At 47.5% G+C, this 21,218-nt stretch overlaps 8 protein-coding genes across 8 annotated transcripts; 5 read left to right on the top strand and 3 right to left on the bottom strand.

Annotated features, from left to right (window-relative positions):
- Positions 1–934: 934 nt before the first annotated feature.
- On the top strand, positions 935–1,597 carry I302_106462 (uncharacterized protein; the record flags this gene model as incomplete). The annotated part of the gene is made up of 1 exon (XM_019192893.1): positions 935–1,597. The coding sequence occupies one exon, from the start codon at positions 935–937 to the stop codon at positions 1,595–1,597; it is 663 nt and encodes a 220-aa protein (XP_019045890.1).
- A 2,129-nt stretch (positions 1,598–3,726) lies between these two features.
- Positions 3,727–4,317, top strand: I302_106461 (uncharacterized protein; the record flags this gene model as incomplete). The annotated part of the gene is made up of 2 exons (XM_019192894.1): positions 3,727–4,097; positions 4,218–4,317. The coding sequence occupies 2 exons, from the start codon at positions 3,727–3,729 to the stop codon at positions 4,315–4,317; spliced, it is 471 nt and encodes a 156-aa protein (XP_019045891.1).
- A 694-nt stretch (positions 4,318–5,011) lies between these two features.
- Positions 5,012–8,920, bottom strand: I302_106460 (uncharacterized protein; the record flags this gene model as incomplete). The annotated part of the gene is made up of 12 exons (XM_019192895.1): positions 5,012–5,416; positions 5,488–5,599; positions 5,709–6,030; positions 6,114–6,261; positions 6,333–6,490; positions 6,546–6,615; positions 6,674–6,863; positions 6,986–7,229; positions 7,320–7,415; positions 7,547–8,157; positions 8,288–8,440; positions 8,610–8,920. 12 exons carry the CDS (start codon positions 8,918–8,920, stop codon positions 5,012–5,014), a joined length of 2,820 nt encoding a protein of 939 aa, XP_019045892.1.
- Positions 8,921–9,690: 770 nt separating this feature from the next.
- On the bottom strand, positions 9,691–12,424 carry I302_106459 (uncharacterized protein; the record flags this gene model as incomplete). The annotated part of the gene is made up of 10 exons (XM_019192896.1): positions 9,691–9,717; positions 9,787–10,011; positions 10,163–10,320; positions 10,391–10,725; positions 10,777–11,154; positions 11,212–11,235; positions 11,299–11,337; positions 11,532–11,836; positions 12,017–12,241; positions 12,335–12,424. 10 exons carry the CDS (start codon positions 12,422–12,424, stop codon positions 9,691–9,693), a joined length of 1,806 nt encoding a protein of 601 aa, XP_019045893.1.
- Positions 12,425–14,534: 2,110 nt separating this feature from the next.
- I302_106458 (uncharacterized protein) lies at positions 14,535–16,815 on the top strand (the record flags this gene model as incomplete). The annotated part of the gene is made up of 10 exons (XM_065870281.1): positions 14,535–14,603; positions 14,738–14,872; positions 14,967–15,103; positions 15,168–15,229; positions 15,337–15,440; positions 15,526–15,615; positions 15,716–15,932; positions 16,049–16,167; positions 16,273–16,495; positions 16,619–16,815. 10 exons carry the CDS (start codon positions 14,535–14,537, stop codon positions 16,813–16,815), a joined length of 1,353 nt encoding a protein of 450 aa, XP_065726353.1.
- A 355-nt stretch (positions 16,816–17,170) lies between these two features.
- On the top strand, positions 17,171–18,023 carry I302_106457 (uncharacterized protein; the record flags this gene model as incomplete). Its single annotated transcript, XM_019192898.2, has 4 exons — positions 17,171–17,510; positions 17,574–17,618; positions 17,687–17,733; positions 17,817–18,023. 4 exons carry the CDS (start codon positions 17,171–17,173, stop codon positions 18,021–18,023), a joined length of 639 nt encoding a protein of 212 aa, XP_019045895.2.
- Positions 18,024–18,699: 676 nt separating this feature from the next.
- On the top strand, positions 18,700–19,424 carry I302_106456 (uncharacterized protein; the record flags this gene model as incomplete). Its single annotated transcript, XM_065870280.1, has 4 exons — positions 18,700–18,702; positions 18,858–19,047; positions 19,181–19,283; positions 19,346–19,424. 4 exons carry the CDS (start codon positions 18,700–18,702, stop codon positions 19,422–19,424), a joined length of 375 nt encoding a protein of 124 aa, XP_065726352.1.
- A 282-nt stretch (positions 19,425–19,706) lies between these two features.
- Positions 19,707–20,945, bottom strand: I302_106455 (uncharacterized protein; the record flags this gene model as incomplete). The annotated part of the gene is made up of 4 exons (XM_019192900.1): positions 19,707–19,913; positions 19,976–20,151; positions 20,218–20,319; positions 20,390–20,945. The coding sequence occupies 4 exons, from the start codon at positions 20,943–20,945 to the stop codon at positions 19,707–19,709; spliced, it is 1,041 nt and encodes a 346-aa protein (XP_019045897.1).
- Positions 20,946–21,218: the final 273 nt, after the last annotated feature.

The following is a 21,218-nucleotide window of genomic DNA, read 5'->3' as shown; positions in this document are numbered from 1 at the left end:
GTGCAGCTCAAAGTCTGATCAGGTCGATAGCCAGGAATACCTCGCTTGTCCAAATACTACGTCCCTTAGCATACATTGATTCATTTCTCCACAGCACAAAGCGCATATCGCTTGTACAGCAAAACCAACTCAGTGATAAGACATAGCTCCAACCACGCTGACAATGGCCGCACTGACCATACTGCGAATACGAAAACCCCAATTGGATAGCACGATCTCAGTGTCACATGACTTGATAAGCCTTGACCAATCAAGCAAGGTGATACCCGATGCGACAATTGCTCAGTTGACAGTCATTCTTTATCTTGATACATTTATGCCACTCGTTTCAGGGTTTGATGACCGTTGCGTGTGTTCATCGTCTCCAACCAGTCTCGAAAGGTTACGCCCCACGTATTCACTCCCACAATTTAGACAAACTGAGCTCAGACGTCGTCGCCCATTTCCCACCGCATCAAAGGTGACACCATGCCCAAAGCCTTCCTGACGAACTGCTAAAGGCATGTCTCCTTTCAAATTTCCTTTGAGGGTCAACGAGTCGACAGAGATTCGAGAGTGTTTGAGAGCGTCATGGATACAGGCAAATTTGTGAAGCTGGTCTTGTGCCAAGCTACAGTACAGTATCCCCAAACACCTTGCCTCCTTTCATCAAACTCTACTACGACTCAGAGTCAAGAAGGCAAGGTGGCGAATAGTACACCTTGACTGGACATATATTAACTATCTATTCGTTGGGCTTTTGATACCTTGAATTTGCATGCAATACTTGTCCAATCGGTCAAGCTGGAAGAGCCCCAATAGACAACCAAAGCTTGATAACATACTGTATCTTCACTGCCATCGCGTGAGTCATTGCCCAACGCAGATTAACCATATCGCACGGCCTGGCGCCTTGGTTCAGAAAATCAGCCCTTTGGCATCGTCGTCGTATACTATGGAGAGTAGGATTCCTCAAGCTGCTTATGCACTATCACAAGAGGAGGAAGATGATTTAGGGGTGTATGGCAACCATGTCCGGGGAAGCACCTTCAAGACCTCATCGCTCGTTACTCACGAACGCGACGCCGAAAATGCAAGTGTTTCTACTGCCACTGAAACTGCCAATCGTGAAGGTATTTCGAGAGGCGCTACACCAATGGAACTTGCTCCACCCAGTGATTCTCCATCGTTGGTAGCCTTTACGCGAGAGCCCAGCGGTCCATCAGACAAAATGTCCAAGTACGTGGAAAACCAAAACAGGCGTTCCGGAAGGGAAAGCGATACCAACCTGTTGGGCAATACCAACTTTTTTGGCAATGCAAACATTTTTCCAGCTTTGCCTGCCTTCCCCTCCTTGCATGTTGTGTTACAATCGATCAAGCAAGACGTCTCGTCCGCCGTGGCTTCGGCGTCTTTCTTCCCCGAGATGGACAGGTCAGGTATGTTCGGAACACCCGAGAGCGATTCCTCGGCGCCCACCACCAAACATCAAGGTAAGGAGACCTCTCTTAAGCAATACACTTACTCTAATAATCAAGAGTTTGGCGAAGCAGTAATGCATCAAGGTGATGTCTCTGAAGATGAGTTTGCCCGGATGTTGGCCGAACGTAATGCTTAATTGCATTGATCGTTATTACCTCTGTATCTGACTATCCTTTGGCAAGGTCATGTCAGTGGCGTATTCAAGTACAGAGGTCATGTTTATCGATATCGTAGTCCAAGTGTTTAGTTCTATATCGTGCATATGCATACGTGGAGAGATGTTATGGTTCGCTGACGAAGATGGGCCAACGAATGAGTGAGGTTACCGACAAAGCAAGCTAGTACGATGGACGAAGATGGTTTATTGAGTTGCAAAGTAAGAAGAGATTAACATATGATATTTTGTCTCTGAGGGAGACATAGATTCACTACAAAGATACAAGGGGCTTATATACCTTTTCTTGGGAAGCGAAGCTGACTAAGCTGGTTACGAAGATTTCCCAAAGCGTACGAAGATGGGAAGCGAAGATGAAGATGACGGCTGAGACAAGCCGCGACGGCTGAACCATTGTCTTGTTTCAGATAGCGGCTGTGGTTAAACAAAAGCCGAAGCAAGGGAAGGTAAGATGTGGTGAACCAGGTCAAGTGTATAACAAGAGACCTCTATATGTTCTCATCAAGGACTGATCCTCGTGAATACACACGTCTTCGAACGACTAAAATCGGTGGGCAGCAGATCAATTCAAGTAAAGAGAAACCGCTGGGAGGCGAAACAGAGGGATACACCCCAGCCGACTCCCGTTGATCAGCATGTGCTCTCTGAGAAGTGAGGGGATGGGATTCAGATGAACTCGTCTGCTGTTCCTGCGAATTATTCGACGGTCTGAAACATCATGCTCAATGTCAGTCTCATCGGATGGGCATTCACTTTCATACCCCAAGACTTTTGTCTGATCCTCTGGTGACTTTTAGGGCAATGAATGATTCACAAGATCAAGGCGACGAGATTTTGGATGGTCCAATGGACGGTTGACATTGACGCCTTCTAATGCGTTTCAATCGGTTGATGCATGAATCGAATTGGATCGGTACAATCCATAGAGTTTGCATTACTCTCCTGAGTCTCGTCGCATGCCAGAGATGATGATACTGGATCACCCAAAGGGAGAAGTCATTCTCATGGCTGCAGACCATTGAGATCACATCGATGCAGCTGGAAGTACGACGGAAGAAGTGGGTTGAGAGAAATGTACAGGTGATGAGACCACGTCCATGTCATCTGATTTGCCAGCCATGGATATCGCGGAAGAATGACCAAGAATGAAGCAAATATCACAAGGAGCAGAAAGGTTGAACATTCATATCGATTTCCACGTATCCAATCATGATATGCAAGTCAACAGTGATCTTGGAGTCAATCCGCCGCTGGTCCCCAACCGCCACTCATGAGTTCAACCCCGCAAACAGCCGATCTTTCAAAACGGTCATACAAGTGATAAAGATGCCTCTAACTTTTTCACTTTAAGATAGTTAGACTATGTGCGAGAACTCTTCAGACGAACATTGGTTTCTACAATGCCTTGTCTCTCAATTAACAACGTAAGATCTGAGCAACCCGTAAACATCTTTGGAGTATCTCACCGGAAATGCACAGTGCATTAGATTGAACACCCCCCCTGAATCACGTAGCCACATTGCGTTACCCCCGGCCCACTCCCACAACTCTCATGATCCATGACGAAAGCATCTCGACGGAGACCTCGACTTCTAACTGATGATGTTCGCCTTCGGGTGAGTTGATTGCAGGGGTCCAGCGTGTCTCGAAAGCTACATCACTCGCCCCTCCCACGAATACACAAAAATATCATCTCCGTATCCCCCATCGTGCCGGACATGACACCCTTCTTTCATTCCTAACGATTGACCAGAGGCGGGTCTCCTTTCACGATTGTTCGATCCAGGCTCCTCGAGCCAGCAGAGAGTCCAGACCATTCGAAGTCTCGAATCGAGGTAAATAAGTCGTCATAGTCTTCTTTCCCACACTCAAACACCTTCCTTCCTTTGATCACCGCCTCTTCTAGCAGAAGCCAAACGAACGGAAAGTGGCCATTATTCCAGCTTCGTAGCACATATAAAGATCGAGCTACCGAGCCCCTCTGTATTGCGGTTCCACACTCTTCTTCACCCTCATGCACACATTCCTAACTTGAGCAGCGTCAGAACCTCACAACACCACAAGTCTCAACTGCGAGATCCGAATACAAAATGGTCCAAAGACTGACACGAGCCCCATTATCAATTTTCACGCAAAGTACCGGCCCTGAAGCCGCCTATGTGTTATCAGATGATGACGAAAAGAATCTTGGGGTATATGGCAAACAGACCGATGGTGACACCTACAGGACCTCTTCGCGTCGAACGGCAAGTATAAGAGTGGGTGGCGACACGTGGGAACGTGAAAGCACTACTCCAAGTTCGGGAACGCTCACTCCCATGGATATCGATTCTGAACGTCCCAAATCTCCGTCTTCTTTCTCGACAAGCTCTACACTCCTTGGGCCGGGGACAAGGGCCCCTTCGGTAGTCAGCGATATGAGTCGAGCTGATACTCTGATTGGTTCTGAAACGGCTTCTGTGTGAGTCAAAACTCGAGGGACAGTCAACCTCCCTAGGTATTTGGGTCTGATTTTGTGGTATCGCTCGTGTTGCTGATACTCTGTCTGTTCCTAGTGTTAACAATGCGCCAAGTATGGAAGGAACGAACAGATCACTAAGGGGCTCAAGGCCACCACGACCACCACGACCACCGAGACCACCAAGACCACCAAGACCACCACGACCACCGAGAGCACCTAGGCCACCACGACCACCAAGTGCTTACAGCCCTCTCAATCCTCCAAGCCCCCCAAGCCCCCCAAGTCCTCCCAGTCCTCCCAGTCCTCCAAGTCCTCCAAGTCTCCCAAGTCTCCCGAGTCTTCCAACTCTTCCAGGTCTTCCGAGTCTTCCGAGTCTTCCAAGTCTTCCAAAAGCACCCATCGCCCCGTTTAGACGAACTTTCTCGCCTTCTGGAACCTCAAGACAGGCAAACAACGAATCGTTGTTCCATGCTGATGATCGAAACAGGAACAACACTCAATCTGACACTAGCCGCCAAGGTTACGAGGCGTTCGATCCTGCGGATACCAAGTCCACCAACATGACTGGTCAGAGCGACTTGAAGAGACGGCTTGATCGCATGGAAGCAGAACTCGAAGAGAATGGCAGAAGATTCGAAAGAGATTTATCAGATCGGACGAAGAAAAGCTTCGAACGCATTGAGGAAAGTATCGAAGATAAATTCTCAAGGGGGTTCTTCAAGTGAGTGTGGAATTGCTCGTTGCCTGCTAGGCGAGAAGGAGGGAGTGTTAGACGTTCGACGTCATTGATTCGTATGCAAAATTAGTAGATCGGAATCCCAATTGTGCAGTACAATATATCGCAATTCAAGTATCAGATCCATCATTGTGCAGATGCATTATCACTTTCGACCACTAATCTACATGCAGCATCATCATTGTCCATCCCTCTCATCATCCCTCATCAGATCATCAACCAGCCTCTCACCCTCCCTATCCAACTCCATCTCCGGCACTTCCACCCTCCCAACTCCAATAGGAGCCTGACCAGGCTCCTGTCTCGTCTCATCATGAGGATGATTCATGTCCTCATCCGCACCACCGTGCCAACCGCCCTCATCAACCTCCTTGTCCGTGACGGCAGGTGCACCAGCGTCGTTGCCCACTGGTGCTCTAGTATCCTCAGCTTTACCCACGTCGGCTTCCCCATCAAGGGGTACTTCGATTGTGGATTCTTGCATTTGGACTTCGTTCTGAGGTCCGACGGGGGCGACAGTCTTTTCTTCGGGGGGTGCATCGACGGGCTCAAAGGCGTTGTGGATGGGTTCGGGGGCTTCTTCCTAATTATTATGAAGTGTGTCAGCTGTGTCTACTCAACTAACTCAGATGAGGATGATTAAGCTGGACTCACGACGAAGGTGGTGGTGATTGCGTCTCCTTCTGGAACGACAGCACTATCGATCTTGCTACTTGGTACAGCAGGGACAGCTCTGTACATTCCGAGGTCTTCGTGGAAGTCGTTACTGGAATCATAGCAATGTCAGCTCCCACTCTGCATCACCTATTTCGTCTACAATACAGAACAGTTACGATATGTGAGACCAGAATGTCTAATCCGATCAGCGAACTTACCAGCTGAAATCCCAAGTCTTCAACCATTTACCCTTCTCACACTTCCCCTTAGTCCACGGCCCAGCATATGCGAGGGGACTCCAGTGATTCCAACTCCACACCGCCAAGATCAGAATCACAGCTGCGACCTGGATTCGAGTTCTCGGTCGAATGGCAGAAGTGATATAATCGAATACAGTGCAGAAGAGCAGTACCGCGAAGTAGAGCGCAGGGAGATAATGGTGTAGGAAGAGTTGACGTTGCATGAGGAAGAAGGGGAGGTAGTGCAGTGCCCAGGAGATTACGAGGTAGGCGCATACTTCGTCGTAGAATGCTATTTTGGCTGGGTACATTTGGTATCACATCAGCACTGATTGCTATACTCATCTAGATAGGTAGGAGTTGAGAAAAAGCGGTGAGACTTACGTTGATGGAGATCCCTGTAACCTCTCTTAGCTCTCAATACCATCAATCCTCTGATACCCAGGTAAGCGGCAATAGCAAAAGTGCTAGACCACCAAATCATGGGATTACCAAGCAAGTAGACTTGTCGATGGTTTTGGACCCAGAAGTTCTGCAACGCAACCGTCACTCAGCTACATACCCCAATGTCTCTTATGAACGTTGGACAGGTTAGTAACTCACGATACCTCTTCTAAGTACAGGCCAAGATTGAGGTCTCGAGTCATAAGCGTGTCGTTCAGTAAGCCCAGCATTGGTCTTCCACATGACTGCGTTGAGTTCAGAGAATTTGTCGAAGAATGAAGGTTTCTCGTAGTTCACCTTTTGAGCGTCGAAGGGTACTATACAAAGAGCCAATATCAGGTATGTGAAGGGATGATTACATGCTTGACTCACATTGAGCGTGTTCGTTGGTCTCGATGTACCACAACGAGTTCTCCCACGTAGGGTTCTTGTTACATGTTACCTACCCCATACAATCAGCCATCATATCAACATCACCTCAAGGGAGAAATTTAACGCACCTCCTGTTGTTCGAAACCCCAATCTGGCAGCTTAACTTTATGTGAAAACAAATAACATCCAGTCAAAGCGTGTCTTAGTCTGAATTGACTCCGGAGGGTCTTTAATCTATGTCTGGCAGACCTATCTCTTCGACCTCGCGTTTGATGAGCAATTTCAACTACGAAGTCGTCGTTGGCATCTCCGGCGAATCTGAGTATTACATGGATCGTCAGCTCAACCATTAACAACCCTCATATCCTATTTTCATTAAACACGGTACCTCTTACGTGCCGTGACGAGCAGAAGGCAGGAGGAGACAGAACCAGACTCACCCAGGGAACCCGTACCCCGAAACCTCATTCTGGAAATCCACCTCACTAACAGGCGGTCTAACATCGTGCGAATGCAATCTCTTCTCAGTGATGACATGCTCCAACCTGATCTTGGATCCAGTCAACACCCATTCAGTGGGGATCTCATCCCAGGGGTAAGAGGCCGGACCGTCAGGCGCAGAGGCATTGACGATTCGCCAGACGTTGTTTTCGTCTCGGTGGGGGTAGAGGGTGATTTGTTGTTCTAGTGTGTATCGTGATTATCAGCATCGAGGAATTGTGGAGATCACACCCCAGCGAACTCAGGCAGCCTGTGAAGAATAAGATGACTCACGTTTGGATCCACCGGGATAAGCGTGGTTGTGCGAGTGCAAGTATCCTCCTTGGGTGTTGACATGTCGGATGGAGACTTTAGATCCGAGGGATACGTCTGAGTAAAGGAATGGACGCAAACGATCAGCTTCGTTCTCTTCAATTTCGCTGCATTCGCAATGATAGACATCCTTTCAACCACGTGTCTGAGAGAGATACATCGTGATCAGAACAGAAAGGGTGACCCACCAGCATAAGTATCTTCCATCCCATGTCCTTGCAAGGTATGTTGGAACTCCGAGCTCATAAACCCATCCCCATCACCCGACTCGTTCAAGATCCAAAAATGGATCCTAAACATCAACATGTAAAACGTCAAGGGCAGTACAATCAAGCACAGCGCCCTCGCAGCGAAATGTTTGATCCATTGTCTAGGTGTAACTTTCAGATTACCCAATAATAACCAGAGTTGTCTTAGTGTACCGAACCCTACCATTGCGATAGTAAATAGTCCAACCCATTTACACGATACCACTGCGCCGAGAGATAATCCAGTAAGAGTAAGGTTGAACCACCATGGTCTGGTGAATGCCCTACCCTCCGAATCATGATTACTGAATCGGACCCAGAATAGGGTGGTCAGACCCGTGAAGAAGACGAGGAACGAGTCGAGAAGGATTAATCTTGATTGGGTGATTAGGGCATTTTCGAATGCGATGAGGAGTGAGCCGAGGATAGCAGTGGCAAGGGATAATCGGAGGGAAATGATGGTGAGGAATGTGAGTGGGATTAGAGCGAGACCGAGGAGAGCAGGGAAGAATCGCATGGTGATGTATGGTACTCCAGGTTCGATGTAGTCTCTATGGACACAGACACCAATGATTAGCATCATGTCCAATCTACCTCGTTCGACATTAGAAGGTAGTAACTAGACGGAATATGGACTGCTTCATAGGTGGATCTCAGCTAAAGAGAATAGGTAAAACTCACTTCCCAATATCCTTGAAATCGAAATTCCCATCAAACCCGCCCACCCACGCACTGAGCGTAATAAGCAACTTTGCCAAAGGCGGATGAACATCCATGAAGAATCGTCGTTTCAAGTACTTGGTAGCAAATCCACCGAAGTGCACTTCGTCGAAGCTGTCCCAAGTCAAGTCAAAGTCAAAAGATATCAGCTATGAACATTCTCCAAACCAACATCCACGATACGTATCAAGAAAAACGGGTGTTCAAAGAGAATCACACCGTTACGCGAGAGACGAGCCAGTGTGTGAGCGTGTGAGAGATAGAGAGAGGAGAACAAACTTACACAACACTATCAGGTCTCCCCAACCTATACATCCTAGTCCACCACCCAACCAGCGTAATCGCCCCTAGAATCGCATACTCCCTCTTACCCAATTTCCCAGCTGATCCCGCACCTCCTCGTCTCTTCCCACCAAATGCGGTAGAAGGTGGACCGTTGGGTCCCTCGGATCGCGTACGGAGCTTGGTATCTGCTTCTGATTCTACGTATTGTTTTCCCTGGGCGTGCACTGGGTGGGTGGTGGGTACGGAGATGGGCGCTGAGAGCGGGGTTCGGCGGGTTAGGGGGTTGGGATTGGGGGTGGATTGGGACATGTTGAGAATCCCCTATAAGATGGTGTGGGGATCAAGTGTGAGTGTAGAGTTGATGATTGTTGTATGATTGTCCAGTCGAAGGATGCTGTATCTTGATGTTATAGGCCACTCCAAAACAGCCTCCACGTCGTTGATGGGATATATCAATTTGCAGATCCTTGTTTTCTTCTTCCTGTTCTACGACCAGTTTTCTTCTAGCCTGCAAGGTACAGACCTGATGTCGCTTTCGTACTATACCTTGTATTTTTTCGTCGAGCAGAGCAAATGAGAAGAAAGGAGTACTATACTCTATTGAGTATACACTTTGACAAAGGATCATCCAAGAACATCTCCTCTTTTCAAAGTCACTGCGCGTCACCCCACTCTCACCATACGAAACAAGATCACGTGATACAGTCTCATCTCACCGTAGTTATCTTGACCAGTCAAACAAGCAATGAACGTAACTTGATCTCAATGCATGAGCATGTATCTAGTAGACATATCACAGGGCCCATTCAATCACATCTATTTACCATGTAACGAAGAACGACCGTACGATGGGGAGCCGAGTATGATCCAGCGAAAGCAGAATATATGCGGAAAGGGAAACAGTCCATGAAAAAACATATGTCACTCGGAAATGTAAAGTATAATCTTAGTATAGTACAAATGGGTATACCAATTAGAGAGGTAATAACATGAGGGGTATAGGTCGTATTAAGAAGTGATCGATCGCCTAGCTTCATCGAGTAGACCAAGTGATGGGACGGGTGAGGTTGTAAGTCGATTTAACAAGTATCGATCAAGTTGTTTTTCTAAAACACCATCATCAAATCAGCTGGAACTCGTTTTCAAATTGTCCATCAGCTGAACCGACCACTCACAGGGAACAAATGACCCGCCTGCTCCCAAGTAGTGATATTCGGATTACTATACACGTCCATATGCCTCGCAATGTAATCTGCAGTGGGTCTATCCGCAGGATCACATCCTATCCTACCTTCCTCTCTCTGGTAGACCCGAACGTAATCTATCAACATCGTGGCGGGCCATTCGAGCTGACCGAAATTGACTGCTTGGAACCCGTTGGACATTCCAAAGTTTAATATCTGCAAGAAATGAACAAAGATGATCAGCGAGTGTTACACAATGATACGAATTTATGATCAAGACGAGCAATGATACCAAGAAATCACAACGGAAAAAACCAAGTTTGTTGGGGGGCACGACGCCAACCCAGAAGCTCAGATGACCACTCACCATGTACATAGGCTCCTCGGGTATGATCCTTTGACCAATCTGCATCGAGGTCGAAGGCCCAACTGCAGGCGGAAATACCGTCCACGTCTTAACTCCATCCGCAACCCAGGTGATATGTCCTCCATCTCGATCATCCGGATCCGCGAACATCTCGACGCCTAAAAGCACAATCTCATCACTCAGCCTCACAGATAGTGCGAACTCAACCAAAATCGAATAACGACGCACCATGTATACTGAATCCACCACCATCACCTTGATACCCACTCCTCTGCACATGCGTCAAGGCAGATACAGCCTCCTGGTAGATCCCTCCGACGTAAGAGTTGAATTTCGTAACATCATCGTCGTATATCTCCGCTCCTCTTGAAGAGTTCAACCACTGGTACGCCTCGTCAAACGGAGCGACTTGGAATGACTGCGAGAGTTCTCCCAAGTTCACCGTTAAGTCAATTTGACCCTCTAGGATATCTACCTCGGGGGCTCCTCGACCATACGATGTATCCGGTCCGGGGTGATCTTCACCTTGACATGTACATGCGGATAGACGTTGGCCCGGTAGGCTATGAGAGCAATCAGCTCGCCCTCGAATCTTGGGAAAAATTTGAGCTCACTATGAAATGATCCCATCGTCTGTCCCGGTGGTGAGCGCAGCCGCTGGACCCGTCCCCTCGGCATTGGTCTGATTCTTCAACGTCCCAACATCGCAAGAATCATAGGTATATGGCCAAAGTCCATCGGTAGTTCCACCATACCCTGCTCGACCTAAATTCCCCATCGTCCATACACCAGGCCAGAATCCAGCTACTCTCGTACTACCAGGTAACGAAACTCTGGCCTCGAGGTAGAAAGAATATTGAAAACATAGTTGATTCCATGATTGGAGCATACCAGATTTGAAATTTAGATCGTGGATCGGTTCTTGTGTCATTGTTAGGACCAGACTACCGTCTTTGGTGGTTGCTGCGGAGGGGTCGTAACATTCGAAGTCGCTAAGTCCATAATCGTCAGCTGAATTCTCGTCAATCCGCCTACGATAGCTGACTTACCCAGTAGGCCAATAATGAATATCGCTGTATTGCACACCGATGTCAGTTGATCGGGTTTGGACAAAATGCCGTAAAGAGACAACTCACACAGCAGTCCAAAACGGATCATCGCCTGGGTAGAACGTCCTGCGATATACGTTAGAAATCAGCTTCCTATTCTACATCCACTATCTGCTTTCTGCGAATGAATTTGGGAAATATCAGAAGCAAAATAAACTTTGGTATCACGATAGACAAGCATCTATTTAGTCGGAGCACATCTTGCTCATCATCGACATGTCTCTTACGACTCGTACCACACCAAAACACACCCCACTCACCTCCCATCCTTATTGAACTCATCACTCCAAACCAACTTATAATCCTTCCCATCAAATCCAGTCCTACTATAAACATCCTCCGGCGTATCCCCATCAATCATCCCCGGGAAATTCGTAATCAGCGGTACCTGACCTGTTGAGTTGATTCCACCCAAATTATACGCCCCGTTGGTCTTCAACTCATTCCCCGTGTAGAAGTCTATTATGGGGTATCCAGCAAACAAGGCTACGATGGCGATAGCTAGAAGGGCGAGACAACCTATGTTGGTGGCTCCTCGGACGGTGAACAGGGATCCTCTGTCGTGCTGTGCGATATGAGAAAATTAGCTTATTCGTGCTCTTCCAACTTACTATCCTCATTCTGGATAGGAGGTATATTCGTATAATGAACAGAGAGAAGAAGACTGTCTATCAAGAATGATACTCCCACCGACAACATTCCCTTCCTCCTAACTCAAGACAAGACGAAAACCAACCCAACCCACCTTGCCATCCCTCTTCGGATCCGGATTATGTAACCAATCGTCCGCCTCTGGACTCCCATCAAACGCAGCATACCCAACATGCTCGCCCGTGCCCCATGGACGTTGATCTCCTCCTGCTATCGGTGCGCCTGGTCCAGAGGAAGTATCCGAGGGAGGAAGGAGGGAAGTGGTCGGTGGGACAGGTTGGGCAGATACTGTCGGTCCATACCGGCGGGAGTCGGAGGGCTGGGAGGTAGAAAATCAAGTATGAGCTCATTGATCTTTCTACGTTGTACCCCGATCTGCCATCTTGTATGTGATGAGAGTTCAGATACACACTGTACGTGAGTGGGAGGAAGAGGCTTCGGGGTATTTGGAAGGTACGGGCGGAGGGAGTGTATCGTTCAGTGGTACAGCGTTATACGACATGGCTGATGTTGGGTTTGTCTCTTATGGTGTGTTGTGATTATGAGGATGTATGAGATCAGATGAAAAGCGATGCAGGTGGCAAAGTGTGCAACGATGATCAGATATAAGTTATAAGCGAGCCAAAGTAAAAGTGAAGATAGAGAAAGGAAAGATGAGCCCTCCTAGCCGTATAGGGTGTGCAAATGATAGTAGTCCGAAATAGGAAAAGCCAAGTCTAACTGAAGAGATGAGTAGGAAGGAAGGAAGATGAAAAGGTCGAAATCAATCCAAAAGCAGAAAGAGAGAAAGTAGAAAAAGAGAAAAAGAAAGAAGAAAGGAAGGAGGAGGAACAGTGACAAGGTGCAACGGTCAGTTCAACGCAAAACACCCACACTCAACCATAGCATAGCATAAACAATCTCATCCACGCACTGACCATCACCCATCACTCGGTTAGTATATAGGAGATGGTCAGTGCGTGGATGATATAGAGTGTATGGTTGAACGTAACAACACATCTTCCGAATAGATCCCCGCATACTACATTGTGTCAGGTTGGAAAACATGAAACACAGCCATTGAACCCACACTAAAAACCTCCGAACAACCCTCATCCGAAACATGACATCTCAAAGTAGGGCGGTTGGCGACATCCAATCATGTCACTTCCAAGCATGACATACTGATCTCGACAAGACGATAGACACTCAAGTGAGAAGGAAGAAAAGGCAAGACTCACCTTCCTTATACCAAGCTTACCATACCCCTTCCTAGCACCTGACCGACTCGTACTGGCCGAAGATGAGTATCCATTCAAGAGAGGAGCCATATCTGACGTGTCGCCGTTCATCAGCTAATCACTTGGAGAGTATCGCGTCTGTCACAAGATGTGGAATGACTACGAGTAATGATTTAGATATGACGGCGAGTGGAAAAGCAATTGTCGATTATACATATGATTGATTAACTCAATGTATGCTCTGAGCCAAAATGGACATAGCCATGTATAGCCTCACATATCTCTCCATTCAGCCTACTAGGCCTGCTCGTAGAGCTGAAAATACACACATCTCCTTTGTACCGCACCGGAAAGGCAAGGGGTCAGCCCACGATTAATAGATAAAGGAGGGGGAATAGGAGGAATTGAAAGGGGAGCTATTATCAGATGCATCGAGAACAAGCAGCGCAGACCAAAGCAGACCATCTTCGATATCCTTTGTGTGGTAAACATGAGACCAGCTTCTAACCGAGGCGAGAACCGATAGCATCGGCAACAAAGGTTGGGAGAGGGAGAAGATGCATTGTTGTGTGACTGAGCAGAGCTACGATCGGAGAAGGATTTACAGTACATGAAGTACAGGTCAGTATAATTGTATGATATCATCATACACTATGACCTAGACCTCGCTGTACGGTGCATGGAAGTAACACAGCTTAACACTCGAATTCGCGCTGAAAGTCGTTGTACTACCGAGGCACGCCGTTTTGAGCTTGGCTTTATTGTCTAATAAGCTTAATTGATGAAAGGTATTTTGCGGAACACACAAGCGGTTCTCTTGATTGTACTCATACGACGTACAGTGCATCTCCATCGCCCGGAGCGCATCCTCATATTATTCGCTAGTAACGCAAGTACCACATTTTGGCCCTCTAGTGATTACAGTCTTAACAGATAGAGCACAATCCACATACGGAAGGTAAGCCATCATCAATGACTGATCTGCCTCCCGAGTGGAGGTAACGAGATCTCTTTTCAGCCCACTCGTAGCCATCGCACCACACTCAGTCCCAGCCTCTCCTGAAATAGATCTGCGTCCTGATCTCAGCTCCCTTCTCCCAGACATGCATGCATGAGCCGACCGTCAAAACAGCCAGTTGGGAAATGATACATGAGCCAGAAGATAACGTAATCTACCTCAGCATGTGATGGGACTGTAACCTCCACTTCGGTGCATCCGGGACCGTTTCCGGGCCGTGGTCGGATCAACATCACACCGTTTATCAGCTGTTGAGGTGGGTACTGTACACTTGAAGGTGTATATATCTACGTCGGATCGATGGCGTCCAGTCTGCTCTTAAGGTTGATAGCGTCAACAACAGTTTCAAACACAAGAACGTAACGGACATCATCATGTCAGCTCAGAACAAAGCCAAGTTATCTGGGAGAGTAGCTATCGTAGGGACGGGACACAGAGCGAGGGTGAGTTTCTCATGTCTTGTTGGGTAGACCAGATCATACCTCTAGATGATAGCGAGGAACTCCAAGATAAGATACAGAGTGAGGTTGGAAAGGTAGTTTGGTGGACACTGATCCTGAGTTTGATGAGTGCGCAGCTCTACACCCACTCCATCGCTACTCGACCTTCCCTCGAACTAGTCGCTCTGTGCGATACCAACCCCGATCGAATGGACCATCATAATGGGTTATTGAAGGAGCACGGTCGACCAGAGGCCAAGAAATATGCAGCTGTGAGTGTAAACACCTCCCATCGGGCGCACAACAGCCCAACGAAGAGAGCAGACGGACAATGACTGATATGATCTCGTCTAAAACTCGTAATAGGAAGACTTCAACAAGATGCTCGATACTGAGAACCTCGATATCCTCGTAGTTACCACCATAGATTTCACACACGATTTATACATCGTACCTGCCGTTAAGAAAGGTATAAAAGTATTGACTGAGAAACCTATGACCACGTGAGTGTTCGGCTTTTCGCCTCAAGGTACACCGCCAAGCTGATCATCTTTCTGGGTATGGCAGCGACGTTGAGAAATGTAAGAAGATCTTATCGGCTGTGGAGGAGAACAATGGATCTGTACAAGGTGAGTGCCATACCTCGACGTCCCATCCCAAGATCTAGGTCTTACCTCCTTCAAACGGTCATGAGAGCTGAAATATTCATGCTAATACCTGATGCACAATACCGCAGTCCTCTTCAACTACCGATATAATCCCGTGCACTGGAAAGTTGCCGAGGTGATTGCCGAGGGGAAGATCGGGAATGTCAAGTCTGTACACTTCGAGTGGTTACTTGTGAGTTTCACACGAACTACTTTCAGAACACGTATCGATACCTTGCCGGGCCATGATGCTGAATGTTAATGTCTCTCGTATGTAGGATACAGTCCACGGTGCGGACTACTTCAGAAGATGGCACAGGTACAAGAACAAATCCGGTGGATTGATGGTTCACAAATCTTCCCATCACGTTAGTATTTGTCTCTTGTAATACTTACCTCACAGCCCAGCACAAAAAACACTCCCAGCGTCTGATATGACTTCTCGCTGACACGCACTTGATTATGCAGTTCGACCTAGTCAACTTCTGGATCCAGTCTAAACCAGCCTCCGTATTCGGTATGGGCGCCCTATCATTCTACGGTACCGAGCAGGGCAAGAAATCAGGCTGGGCGAGGGACTACGACCGAGCGAGGGGATCAAAGGCGGCGGAGGATGATCCGTTTGCGATTCATCTGGAGGACGATCAGGGGTTGAAGGCTTTGTATCATGATGCTGAGCATGTTGGTGAGTGGTTTCGTCGCAATGTACACCTTTGTTCTCTCCCTCTGATCCCTCCTCGGTATCCCGTTGTACGCAGTCCATGTTGAGCGGAAGGCTGACTTAACATCGGGTTTATCTAGACAACTACCACAGAGATATGAATGTATTCGCCGATGATATCACCATCGAAGATGATATGTCCGTCTTGGTGCATTACGAGTCGGGTGTGAATATGACATATCACCTGACAGCGTACAGCGTAAGTCTTCACTTCATTGCTTCTTCATCTCATAGTTACCGCTTTTACGCCTCTCATAATTTGGTCCATGGAGCGGATAGCTGATTATCTATGTGTCGCGAATAGCCATGGGAAGGATACAGGGTCATGTTCAACGGCGATCAAGGACGACTCGAAGTAGAGTGCATCGAGTCCACCCATCGAGTACCTAGCAAGAAAGGTGGTGGTGCCGAGGGGGTAGTCCACGGTGAGAAGGCATTGAAGAATGAGGGACATAATAAGATTACGTTGCAGAAGCTGTGGGGCGAGAAGGAGGACGTGCCGTTCGTATGGGCTACAGGCGGACATGGTGAGTTCTCACCTCTACTCCAGAATATCATACCAATACCAGACACCCTGGCATCAGTATGCTCCACCCTGTCCTGTTCATATATCGGAAAACAGCACATACTGATGACTGATCGACACACAGGCGGAGGCGACGAAGCGATGCTCGACCAAATATTCGGTCCCGTCCCAGGACAAGAGGAGCACAAATCGCCCATCAACAGATTATCAGCTGACCAGACGGACGGTGCGCTGGCTATGGCCGTGGGGCTGGCCGCGAACGAGAGTTTTAAGACTGGTAAATTGGTTGAGATCAAGGAGCTGTTGGGTAGACAGTTGTAATTTTAGTCTACATCGTTTGTTGGTTTCAGGCAGGAAGAAAGGGAGTTTGTATAGCAGTAGGAAGGAAGTATGCATATTGTATGGGTCAATCGAACTTGAATTATCAGGAGTGGAGTTCGAAAATGGTCGGAGAACAAAGTGGACACCACGTAATTTGAGGTATTCCCAAGATGTCAAAGGAGCTACAGAACCAGATCATTCCTGATGCCCGCTTGATTCTCCGATAAATAACGAATGGCAGATCAACCCTCGATCCATCAATTCTTGTCTATCAACCAAACGGTATGCAGCAGACACAAGATACAATGACCGGATTGGACTCTGCTTGTCGATGGCGGAAGAAGAGATAAGCGATATGAGTGAAAACCAAGAGAAATACGACCCGTTAACGGACGATACATTGTTCGATTGGAATGCTGCGTCCTGCGACTACACGGACACCAAAGCCGGACAGACAATCGCAGGGGAGCACCGTGATGGTAATGTGACTGCACCATTACAAACGGTATCAGGGCGGTCACGCACGAATTATGGCGATAGGGCCAATGGAGATGAGCAAGATGGAAGTGCAGCGACAGCTATGACAAGTACCGTAGTTTCGACTTCGACTTCGACCGAAAGCCCTCCGCACTCTGAGCCAGGCTGGAAAATGGAGACTTATCCCAAGTTATCAGCCTTCACCAAACGCATATTAGGTGAGTGGCCTACCTTACGGGATACCGTGCAATTGCTGAAGTACTAGTCCATCTATGTTACAGGCTCACGTATCCTGCGCCCGAAGAAGGACGATACATTCTACCCATGTGATAATATGTTACTGGGCCGTGTCATGATCCACTCTATCCAAGGGGAATGACCAAGTCGCACCAAGGGGTGTTCTCGCGAGTTACGGGGTTGGATTGGCTATCACAAAGCTGTGTGAGTCATCCATCCGTTCATGAGATCGTTTCCATCTCATTTCATCGAGTGTACCTATTGACATGATGGTGATGATTCCGCAGACCTCTAATGCAAGCTGCATGGCCGCGCTGAGCACACTCCTAGGCGAGTATTACACGCGATTAATCAGAGGTGTTAGAACGGATAAGAACAGGGCTGATACAGTCAAGAAAAATAGTGATAGTCATGGGACGAAGAGAGATAGGAAACAGACGGAAGAGGAAGACCTTCAAGAAGGTGTGACGAAGTTGCGAAGACATTGGAATTGACTGAGTGATCCCACTTAAAAGCATGCATGCCAAGTATTGATGATGCCTATGCTGACTGAAGACTTGTAATTGTCTTTCACATATCCTCAGAAGGAAGTTCGATTCTCTGTTTTGGAAGTCACCAGGACCGGTACTCTTTGGGGGATTTCTGAGTAATTTCGTTTTCGTATCTTTTTTTTGTAACTTTGAACGGCCTCGATTTCGGGAAATATATCGAAATGACAATTTATGATAGTTGACGAGCTCGTTTACCAGTGGACATGCATTGTCGATTACCGTGAGGCCTCGTATCGAAGCTCCACCCAGAGAGCAAGCTTGATCCAGTAGAACAAGGGTTGCATCGTTGCTTTTTATGTATTTTTCCATCTTGATGAGTTGTGAGATATGCCATCTTCTATACATAAGAGAACAGCATAGTGACGAGCGAATTCGCGAAACGCTGACATCCTATGGTGTTCTCTGACCGTTGGAGGATGTGCCACACCAATCGGAAATTACGGGTTTTCAACAATGTCAAAAGAAATTCTTGTCCACGTGGCAAATTTCACTTGTCCTCTTGTTGTCAATGTCGTTGATTCAACCAAACTTCAACTTTTCATACACATCTTCTTTCTTTTCAACCCAAAACTACTTTATACCAAAAACAAGCACCGTTTTGCTGAAATCAGTAGACACAATGGTGCGTTTCGTTCTCTCCTTCTATATGCTCCATCACATCCCCAGATGCAATTGGTGTATCATGCGTCATTAAGGGCTCAACGCTCTATCTGACAAGACCCGCACTAACCTAATCCATCCTTCAAACAAACATGCTAATCTTCTATCACAACACAGCCCAAAGCTCCTGCCGCCTCTAAAACCGCTGCCGCCGGCAAGCCCCTCCACAAGTTCTACGTCGACGCTTCCGTCCCCGTTAACGACAACGTCTTCGACTTGGCTGCTTTCGAGAAGTTCCTTCACGACAGAATCAAGGTTGAGGGTAAGGCTGGTCAATTAGGTGACAAGATCCAAATTGCCAAGGAGGGTGAGTGGGCGTCTCTTCACTCCTTAAGCCCATCACATCGAATAGAATGGAGCTCATAAGCAATGCTTCCTCTTCACCGCAATCTATAACTGCTCAACATCGACACTAAAACTGATTCCCCTTGACTCCCCAGGTAACAAGCTCGTCCTCACCTCTTCTATCCCCTTCTCCAAGAGATACCTCAAGTACCTCACCAAGAAGCACCTCAAGAAGAACTCTTTCGAGAACTTCCTCCGGTGAGTCATTTTACCTCTACCTTTGTTTCAGTCGCATCATACTGATTTTTCTATTCCCGCAGAGTCGTTGCCACCTCCAAGGACACCTACTCTCTCCGATACTTCAAGGTCGACCAAGACGAAGTTGAGGACGAAGAGTAAACGTAGTTACGTAGAACGTGTTGAAGCGGAGGGTGGAGCATGCATTTCAATGGTGCTTAATTCTTTTTACTGATTCTACCGTTGAGGATCTCTAAAATTGCTACGGCGCATCACAATGGTCTCGGATCTGTGTCTACCGACGACACGCTACAAAACATGAACGATGTCTTCTGAATATATCATTTATTCCTCTTGCATATCTGGGTAGCACTACAATCTCGCTACTGATTTTTTACATATCTTCCCAGAAGTGATACGCAGTCGAAGCCAATGTCAGACCAGTCACTCGTAGGTTGGCCGGCTACGTTGGCTGATTTCTGTAGCAGACTTCAAACCATACGAAGGCGCCGGTTCTGATGTCGATTTCTTTCCCCTTGCGCATTTTCGCTTATCTAGACGTTTGTTTTTCTCACTCGCTGCTCTTCGGATACCAGGCATGGCACAGGGCATCTCGTCCGTTAAGGCGGCTTTACATGACGCGTCCTCCGCCTACATGAGAACCCGATGTGTCAGTGAATGAATGACGACCCTTATTTCGGGGAAACACGCACGCATCTCGTAGCTAACCACTGCAGACCCGTCGCCTTAGCAAATGGATTGTCACGAGGCTCCATGATCCCTTCGAGCGGTTTAATGCGATGTCTGGAACCAGGACATAGGTTGAGCCATGGGTAATGGACCTCTTTTCCCAAAGTCTGGTCCCATCTAGTAGGAATAGGCTTGCCCCCTTGTAGACGTCATTTCGATTGTTTTTCAGACTCAGCCGATAAAAGGAAAGAAAGATAGAACTTACATGCGTATTTCTTGAGATAATCGGGCACTTCGTCGACTTTGAACGCATCCCAACGGGTATTCAATAATCTGAGCTGTCTTTCATCCTCGGTCTCCGCACCATCTGGAGCGAGAACATCACAATCAACCTTGTGATGTCCGCCTCGATGACATATCAGAATTTGAATCCTCACCTTGCACCTGGCCCGTTACATCTGATCCTGACGCACCCCCCTTTGCGGTGTCGTCCAAGTTTGACCGCTGTTGCGTGTCGGAAGGGTCGCCGCTCGATCCGACTGTGCGACGCAATCGCTCTTCATACTTGTCATTGATTTCATTGAACTCGTACGCATGTTTTGATGGCGCGAGGTCAATGGGAGAGCTAGCTTTATCCATGCCAGATGATTGTTGTCGCTTGGCCATACGTACATCAGACGATACCTCAAATTGCGATAAGGTATCAGACAGCGTTCTCTTGCCACTCGTATTGGACATTTGGTTCCAGTCGGGATGCACTGATCTATAAGTAGGTTGTATGGGCTGACTGTTGCGGCTAAGCGCAAGTTGTGTCGGATCGATAGTGGGTAGAACCCCAGAAGGATCATCTTGGACATTTGAAAAGGCAGAGTATGAAGAGTCATTCAAACCTGTCCCACATTCCCCTTGGTACCTTAATAGTTCAGCCCGTTGTTGGGAATCACAGGAATCGTTGTACTCATCTGCAGGGGGACCTTGATAATAAGGGTTCATATCGAAGTGAGAGGTTAATCAGATTTGAAAAGTTTCAGCGATACAAAGTACCAAACGAAGGGGGACGGCTGGAAATCATATGCGATAGGAATCTATTTATATGTACTACTATGAGTTGATGCTCATTGGTCGAGAAATCGAGTCGATGAGCTGTATATTCTCTCACAATGGAGGTGTAAACTGAGTCTATCACGCAGGAGCTGTGAGTCACCAAACAATCTACCTATGACGTGCAACTAGCGCTCCGAATGGAGAAATTATCTTTTCATATCT

The sequence above is a fragment of the Kwoniella bestiolae genome, chromosome 5 (assembly GCF_000512585.2).
Source record: "Kwoniella bestiolae CBS 10118 chromosome 5, complete sequence".
Lineage (NCBI taxonomy): Eukaryota > Fungi > Basidiomycota > Tremellomycetes > Tremellales > Cryptococcaceae > Kwoniella > Kwoniella bestiolae.
This window is presented reverse-complemented; position numbering and strand designations above follow the sequence as displayed.